This window comes from Calidris pugnax, unplaced genomic scaffold (genome assembly GCF_001431845.1).
Source record: "Calidris pugnax isolate Ruff unplaced genomic scaffold, ASM143184v1 scaffold82, whole genome shotgun sequence".
Lineage (NCBI taxonomy): Eukaryota > Metazoa > Chordata > Aves > Charadriiformes > Scolopacidae > Calidris > Calidris pugnax.
Window position 1 is genome coordinate 2,780,219 of NW_015090833.1, and position 9,160 is coordinate 2,789,378.

The 9,160-nt window shown below is 43.7% G+C and overlaps 1 protein-coding gene across 3 annotated transcripts in view; it reads right to left on the reverse strand.

Annotated features, from left to right (window-relative positions):
- Positions 1-9,160, reverse strand: part of CASZ1 (castor zinc finger 1) — a 211,432-nt gene that overhangs the window by 18,688 nt on the left and 183,584 nt on the right. For all 3 annotated transcript variants that reach the window (XM_014941481.1, XM_014941483.1, XM_014941482.1), the window contains 3 exons: positions 6,351-6,511; positions 1,839-1,961; positions 142-477 (listed from right to left, as the gene is read on the reverse strand). In XM_014941481.1, coding sequence (XP_014796967.1) covers positions 142-477; positions 1,839-1,961; positions 6,351-6,511 — 620 coding nt within the window. The remainder of the gene's footprint in view (positions 1-141; positions 478-1,838; positions 1,962-6,350; positions 6,512-9,160) is intronic.

Sequence of the window (9,160 nt, forward strand, 5' to 3'; positions counted from 1 at the left end):
AGGCTGGAGTTCTTTCTAGACAGAAGGTCTCTGTGGGTGAGTACAGATGTGGAGATGTAGTACTGCAGCTCTAAGGAGCGGTAAAGAGGGGACTGCAAGGCTGGAGAGGACATAAGGAGCCAAGGAGCATCTATAACTTACTTTTCCTGGAACTGGAGAAATCCGGGCTTGACCTGAGGCTTGGCGTTCTCCAGGGAAGTCGTTGCCAGGGGTGAAGTTGCCAGGTTAGGCACTGATGCTGGGATCTGAGGCATCTGGGGTATGGTTGAAGCCAGCTGCTTCCAAGCAAGCAGTGTGGGGGCAGAGGGCACAGCAGCTGGACTTGGAGTGGACACGTCGAGGGCAGGAGCACTTGCCATGGTGACAGAAGTAGCAGATGGTGATGAAGGTGCCAGCGAAGCCTTATTCTCAGTAGCAGTGGAGAAGGGAGACTCGGAGTTACTTTTCACAGTTCCACCCTCAGTTCGGAAGTGAAAACTGCAAAAAGACAGTGTAATTCAGACATAAATTCTTGACCATTGCATGTAACTTGATTAAACATCAACAAGAACGTGGCAGGAGTCTGCAAACAAAAAGGGGCTCTGCAAACTTGTGGAAAGACTAGGGACCTCCTAGGCTGTCTGTGAAGAGAAGAGTTTAAGATGGGTGGAGACAGAAAGGTGCAAAAAAATGTGCTGAAATCAGAGAGATGGAAGATTCTCTGCAGTCAGTGAGATCAATACACCTCCGGGGGCGGCTGCCCACGGCTGTTGTGAGAAGCCAGTAGTTTGTAGTAGCAAACCACAGGGAACCACCCAACACCAGAGACCCACTGTGCAGACAGATCTTTCTGTCTTAAAATTTGCATCATCTCCTTCCCTTTAAACCCCTCCAGAATCAGTCAGGTGACCAGCTACTGAAGGCATTATTCATTCCTTACTGGGGCAAATCTTCCACTGCCTTTAAAAGGGACTTGGCGTGGTTTTGACCTGCAGATTTTGCTCTGTAGAAATCTGCAACAGGGAAAATTTCCAGTATCCCACCCTTTCTTTGCTAGTCCCCTCACTCTAACAGCGGGAGCACATCGGAAATCCATTCTTCACCCAAGAGTCCTCTGGAGTTCTGAGCGTGCTACACAGTCTCTGTAACACAGGCCAGATGATCTGCCTGCAGTTCTGGCTACCAAACTCTGGGCTGCCTACAACTTTCCAAAATGGTGTGAAATGACAAAGGGTTTACAATACAGAACATGGCAAGGTGAGGAGGAGGTTGCTGGACAGTTTGACTGCTTCATTTCAGGATCCTTATCCACATCATATGAACCTCTTAAATAAAACCATATAAACTAGGGCTAGGGAAAACTTGTTAAAAGAGATTTGTCATGACAAGACAAAGAACAATAAAATGCCTTCTACACTGCACTGATAGGGAGCTGTCTATTCCACAAAACGGCCGCATCCTGTGACAATGGTTGGGTTTACAGGATCCTCTCCCTCCCGTATTTTCCTATTTCTTTGTATAGTGTATTTGTGTGCTGTGAGAAATATGGGTCTCCTTTAACACATAGTCTGTCAAGCAGGCTATGGAAAAACACGAATGTCCAGTTCTCAGCCTTGCTAACGCTGTGAGAGACACCTCTTTTTCACAAGTTGAGTGCATTTAGTGTGAAAGAAAATTAAAGAGCACTTAGTGTTCTGCAAAAATTTTAGCCGAGCACACAGGAAGCACATAGATGCCCCAGCTGCTGCCCTTAGAACTGCCCACGTTCCTGCTCTTGAACAGAGTTACTCAGTAAGGTCTCGTGTCCTGCAGCGTGTGTGTGGTGGAGGTCTGTGGGGTTCCCAGGCCTCTGGACTCACTTGGCGTGTTTGATGGCTCCGTCGAGGGTGCTGAAGAGGGCCCCGCACTCCTCCACCACGCAGTGGAAATGCACCTTGTGCAGGAAGTCGCACTGTGCGTCGCAGAAATCCTTGGTACCAAACCTGGCAAAGACAACAAACAGGCATCTTAGGGAAAGCCCCAGAAGAGACATGGTGCTGGAACAGTCGTATTTTCTTTGTTTTTCAATTCTACTACTATTCTGTTTTCTAAGGTCATTGTCCCTGCTGCACAAACTGCTGGTATTGTTGCTTGATTATTGCCTGCTCTATAGATCTGAACATACAGAACAAGAACCTAATTTCTCTCCAATTGAACTTGACCGAGACACTCCCATTCACTTTTAGTGGGAGCCAAATACAGAACTACTCAGAAACAAAAGATGAAAATCATTAGCGTTCTTGAGCGCCCCATGTACAAAAGCCAAAGCTCTGAGGAATGATCAAAGGTTAGAAAATTAAGGGAAATCCAGACCAAGGGGACACTGCTAAAACATTACAGGTTTTTTGTGGTTTTTTCTGTTTCAATCTACTGGGAGTAGCAAAAGGCAAGAAACAACAGTGGTTCAAGAGACTCTAGATCCAGAACCCGCCCGCCCCCACCCCGAAACAACAGGGTGTCCCATAGATGGGAGAGGTGAAGCATTGCCTATAGAGCAATTACAGCCTCCTATGGATAAATACTGAAAAGCACAATCCCTGAAGTACAGAGGAAACAATTTTGCTGCAATGCAAAAAACAGAGCAAAAGCCATCATCTCAGGGGAAACGGTCAAGAGGGCAAAACCAACTAAGCAGGGTTTCACTGCTCATCCACTGCTGAGAGTCTCTGGATTTAATAACAGTAGCACAAATACATGTGATTTCTGGAAACTCCAGAGTCACAGGGAATCGAGAAATCAAGTACAAAACATTGGCAGGAAGGATCTGAAACTTAACAGGGGAATCTCGCATAATTAAGATACAACAAACTACAATTGCTCTGATGAGCAGGAAAGCAAGAAACAAACAGCAGCCTGTGTGGTCCCAGGAGGGAACTCTTTGCAATTCGAGGGTAAAGGAAAAAAACTGGTACTGGAGAAGGAAGGTCAGTGGATACAGAACACATGCAGTCAGTTAAGGCTTGCAGAGAGAAGATAAAGGCAAGCAGGAGTGTGGTAAGAGGCAAGAAACCAAGTTACTGCAAGGTAAGGGGTTGTTTTATCAGGGACAAGAGGTATTGTACTTGGAAAGAAGGTCTGATAAAAATGGGAGGTGATGAGTCAAAAACGGCTGTTGTCTTATAAAATTTGATTTGAATGGGAAAACTAAAGACAAACCAGACAATTAGGGATAAAATGAAGACCTTCTAGAACGGCAGATAAGGGGACTGGTTGGAAAATATAAATATGCACAAATCAACCAGTCTGGATGATGTATGTCCTGAAGTGCAATGGAAATTAACTCATAAACTGATTGCATTACTATTTCCTATCTTTTAAGTCACAGAGGAGAGGGAGGTACTAGGAAATTGGCAAAAAAAAAAAAAAAAAAAAAGCTTACCAATTTTCTTAGTGCAGACAAGGCCTAAGGGACGAAGCATTGTTTGGGAAAGGCTGTTCTCTGTAGAAGCCATATCGATTCCTGGGGCAGAGGGAGGGGGAAGAGACAAAGCTTTTCCCTCTGAGAGTGAAATGACAATTGGCATTGAGAAATGCAGCAAATCTTGTCAGGAGTCTGAACACAGGGGGCCAATTCATCCCTCTCTTGTCTCCACTGAACCCTGTGTATTGTATGAGCTTTTAGCCTGGTCTGCCATATGAGAAAAGCCCCTTCCTGGGCTGGGACAATGGGACCCTGGGCAATAAGTACAGAGAGCACCTCATGCTGTCAGGAGTGGGAGGTCTGCGGGGAAATCAGAGGATGCAGAAAAACCAGAGGAAGGAGGTGATATGGCTCCCTCCACGCTGGTATGGCTCCCTCCAGAATGGGTGTAGGGTGGGGGAGGCTGGCTATCGATTAGGTACACTGTGAAACAATAAACAGCAAAGGATAACTCAGAAGAATGCATTCACACATAATATTCAAATTTCATCCACACTGCTAGCCATGAGTTCAACATACAACATACATCACAAAGGTATAATGGAGAAGAAACGAGATTAGCAAACTATGGCACACCTTCATGTTTTTTATATAATAGACTTGACAAAAGCATTAAGAACCTACGTATGCCTCTAGGACTATGGTAAATAGGAGTACCATACAGAATGGACAAAACAGGTTAAGGTATTTTAATGATGGATGCAGTACTAGTGCCTAAGAAAGGAACAGAAACATAAGCAATTCCACCTTTTACACATGTGCCAAGCAGGCAATCCTAAACTCCCAGAAAATATTGCTAGTAGTGGACCAACTTCACACTGAATGTAAATAAGCCCAAAAGACCTAAAATGCGCTTTCAAATACCTCTTTTTCAAAAGCCATTAATAGCAAATGGATGTTGGAACAGCTGCTTATTATTCTAAGATGGTAAATGCTGTGTATCGTATGGGGAGAGAGAAAAAAAAAAAAAAAAAAAAAAAAAAAAAAAATCAAAAAAATCTAGGTACTGATTCTTTCAGGGGAAAAAAAAAAGACAAGTGATCTTTGGCAATTATCATACCTCTAGTCTTAACTTCTCCTTCCAGTAAAGTAATGGAACAAATATTAAGAGGGAGGAGAAAATCATTAAACATCTAGAGGATAAAGGAACCATAAGCAATAAACAGCATCAGGATTATAAAGAATAAATCTTGCCAGACAAATTTAATTGCTTTTTTTGATAGAATTACAAAATTAGTGGATGAAGGGATGCAATATATTTGGATTTTAGTAAAGCATTTTGATACAGTCTCGCATATGCTTAGAATTAATTCAAATTGGCCTGGATGTGAATGCTACCTCGTGGATTGAAAACTGGCTGAAGGACCGTAAACAAAGGCTAATGACAAACAGCAACATATTGAGCTGGGAGGAGGTATCTGTGAATGCTGCAAGGATGACTTAGGTCTGAGCTTATTTAACATCTTCATTAGTAATGTAGGAGAAGGAGTAAACAGCGTGTTAATGAAATTCACAGAAGATACTAAACTGGGAGGAGTTGGCAACACCAGTGCAAGAGGAGAAAAATAACACCGAGAGGCCTTGCAAGAGAAGGGAGTGGGTTCAGAAAACAAGAGGCATTATTTGGAAATGCAGAGTTAATACATGTGGGGGCTGGGGGTGTTTTTATACAGAGGGGACTTGTGAGAGCACCATTAAAAGCAACCCTGCGTAACAGCGGATGGTAAACGGGACCCATATACATTACGCAGTATAGATGCAAACAAGGCAGCACAATTTGGAGCTGTGTCTATGGGGGCAGGAAGCTCGTTATGTCTGGAGTGGTGATACAGGAATGGCAGCCCAATTCTGCACCCATTGAGGGAAGAGCAAGAACCACAACAGCAACAACACGATCAGCAGGCTGAGGGGACTAATTTACCAAGTCAGATTAAAGGAAGTAAATAAGTTTGGTTAAATGGTATGCTAAAAGTCTGTGACTATCTGAAGGGGGTGAACTCCAACTGCAGAGAGGAATTATCTGCTGTGGTTCAAGGGGCTATAAGCAGGAGAACTGCAGTAAAATTACAAAAAGGGAAATTCAGGCAGCATACCATGAAAAAATTTGTGACAGTGAAACATATTAGGTAGTAGAATAATGCTCCCAGAGACAAGAAAATAGCCATGCTGCTTGGCATAATTAAAACTAGGCTGGACAAAATGCAAATAGACTGCAGTGAAGGATCTCACACCGGCCAGGGGCAGATGGACCAGGAGACTTCCCAGTCTTCTCCATTGAAGTCTGTGATTTGCGAAGCGTCCACAGGCATTTGTAGGCAGCGATGTGTGTCAGGGCACAGACCCACGCGTGTCTGCCTGGGTGTCTGTGCACGCTCAAAGCCTGTGTCTGTCTGGGCGTGTACGTGCATGTGTCTGTGTGGGTGAGTTTTGTATCTGTTCCACTTTCCTTTCAAGCCTCCTTGTCTACAACAAACCCAGCAGAAACCATCCCAGTTCCCATACCCCTCATACTCCTATTTTGTTTCAGTGGCCTGCTCCTATGATGAGAGAAAAATGCCACAACAAGCATTTTAAGGCTTCTGTGATCTGTGTGTAGTAACTAAACATGGTCCAACAGAAGTTCAGCGCTAAGAGCAAGCTGCCGTGGGTCCCCTGCCCTTGCAGTCTGGGGACATGAAGTCACTAAGGTGAAGTCCAGGCTATCAATACCACGTGTAGATCTGTGCTCACAGCTGGCTCTCAAGATCCCTTAGCAAAATAATTCTATGTGGACAACCGCTATTTCATCAGCACATCACAGAATTAGGCCTTTAAATTCAAGAGAACTCTGCATTCAAGTGTGAACCAATGAGCCAGACACTCTGCAAAGGAAACAGTTATCCCTTTACTCCCAGTTCCACGCTCTCCTTACCGGCGCAGGTACATCTTCCATGGCTCAGAGAGCTTCTCCTGGACAAGTGCCTTCACCGCTTTGCCCAAGTACTGTGTTGGCTCTCCAGCCCCAGACTGGCTGCCATCTCCTTCTGTCTTAATGTTCAGCAGGTTGCCAAGGCTGGCACTGGTCTTGGACATCTGGAACAAGAACACAGACACTGCATCAAGCCCAGCATACAGCTGTGGACACTGCCAGTCTGGACACCCTCAGGGCTGTCCCCAAGAAAGCTGTCTTCAAAGACTAAGAGAGAAGACAAGAAGTCTGCACAGGCTGCCTCAACTGCACCAGCAAAACTTAATAACACCTCACTCTTCTGCATCCTCCACCCAACTATCACAAAGTGCTTGGCTGCGCATCTAATATTCATGGCTCTCATGTAAAGTAATGAAGCATCATGTCAATTTTACACATGGGGAAACTGAGGTGAAGAGAGACATACCTGGAGTATGGAAAAGGTGTGCAAGCTTAAACATGAATAACCTTATCTAGCTCCTACGAAATACTGGTCTCAGTACAGAGCCAGCGACAGAACTGGTAAGCTCTGGTTTATTCGGAATCATCCCAGCCACAAGGATGTCTCTTTCTTTAAAGTGACCATCAGCTGGGAGTGAAAGGAGGGAAATCTCATTCAAATGGGGAAAAATTCTGGCTCCACTAAATCCCTGGAAAATTCTTCCTCACTTCAGTAAAGAAATTATGCCACTTTCTGTGCTAAATGGACACATCCTCCACAAATCAGGACTTGGACTCACAATTTGCCTTGTGTGAAAGGCTTCAAACAGATTGTACACAGAGAAGGTTTAGAGATCCAGGCATATGATGTGCAGGACAGAAAAAAAGAAGTTACTCGAGTGGTGAGAGAGAAAATTTTCTTTCAGAATAAACACACAATTTCCCTGACCCTTTCTTGCTTTGTTGTGCTCTCAGTTACCTCCAGTAACAACAGCGAAATTCACAGCATGAATAAAATGCAGGATTGGGCCCAATACTTTCATTATAAACTCCACCCACTTGAGGATCTTGAAGCCCTTTATAAATATCAGTTAATTAAGCCTGACAGCCCCCCCTAAATAAACTGCAATCTGCTAGAGGAACCCTGGCTATTTGAGGCTCTCTTAATGCCCCTGAAGGTAAAGCCCCTGCTGCTATGTGGAGGCTGCAGCTCTTTATGGCTGGAGTCAGAAATTCAGGTCGTCTTTTTCCATTGCTGTTTGCTGGGCATTCAGTTTCTGTAAAGGGTTCTTTTTCCTACGTAAATAATGAAGGGTTCCTCCACAGACAGAAATCATTTGCAGCAGGAGGAAGAAGCAAGCGCGATGTGTTCCTGAACTGAGCCTGATTCTGCAATCCCCAGCCTTGGAACAGGCTCCTTCTAAGCACTGGGCTCTACTCTTTGCTGGCTTATGTCATCAGTTAATCCCATTCCTTCTTTAAAAAAAGAACAAACCTGAAGAATTTGTATTTTGTACCTGTTCTACACTTACTCTGCACAACATAAAGAATCTTAGGCAGGGCTGCACACAAACAAATGCTTATTTCTAAGCGTATGCTTAAATCTCATATGCTTCTGGAGATTTTCAAGTGAAGTATCTATTGAAACAGAATTTCCCTGAGCTGGGGCCTTCAGAATGACTCAGGACCCCAGACAGCAGACTTACTAAATAGATTTACTCACTAGAGAAAGAGTGGCATATTTGGAATCACTAAAGGGACAATACACAGGAATTAATAAGAAATTAAGTTTAAACGGAAACATCAAAACCCCAGTGTAACAGAGAGCCAATGGAGGAGAAAAGTGGCATGAGGATAAACAGAGAAATTAAACAACACAGAGAAAAAAAAGAGTGATGAAATAAGAGAGAAAGGAGGCGAGAGATTACTAGGCAAAGTCACTTTGCCCTCTCTTGAGGGTTATATGGCCTTGATGCATGTAACGCCCAGAGCCAAGGGGATGGCAGTAGTTCTGCCTGTAAAACCTAGCACACAGCAGAATATTAAAGCATGGCTCAAAGGCTGCCCTGATCTCTACTGCAGTTGTATACAACAGCAAAATTAATCTTGGTATAGTAGAATTTATCATGTGAAAGGGAAATATATATTTGAGATGATGTATAATTTAAGGAAAAAGTAAGGAAAAAGAAATCGTGCATTATCTAAAATAAATATTCTAGAACATGGTAAAAGGGAGCTCTGTTGGACACTATTACTCACACCAGAAAGACAGAAATTGATGATTTTGGCTCAAAACTTCTAATTTTTTTCATCTTCTCTTTCATAAAAACAAATTATTCTCCTCCCCCTCCCCCAATGAAAGAAAATGTTTTTAAGTAAATAAACAAAATGAGTAACTATAAAAAGCGAGAGAGAAGTTGCCAGGTTCTGGAAATAAAAATGAAGAAAAAAAAAATATCTTTCGGAGCCCTCCTCTGTCTAGAAAGGATGAAAAAAAAAAAAAAAAAAAAAAAAAATGCCCTGCAATACAGGGATGGTGTTGGAAGGGCAACCAGGGATGGTGTGTTAGCAGCAAAAATAATTAATCACAGAATCACAGAATCACCATGGTTGGAAGGGACCTCTGAGATCATCAAGTCCAACCTTAAAAAAAAAACAACAAAAAAACCCCCCAAACCACCAAAATCAGCGTTTATCCCTGCTTTAGTGAAAGCGTAGAACTTCTCCCAGCGGAGTTCCATGGTTCTTTATGGCGATCGGCGTACAGCTGGGCGGAGCAGAGCTCCCTCCCCCAGATTTACCGCAGGCAGGCGGGCGGGGGCCTCCCCCCCGCC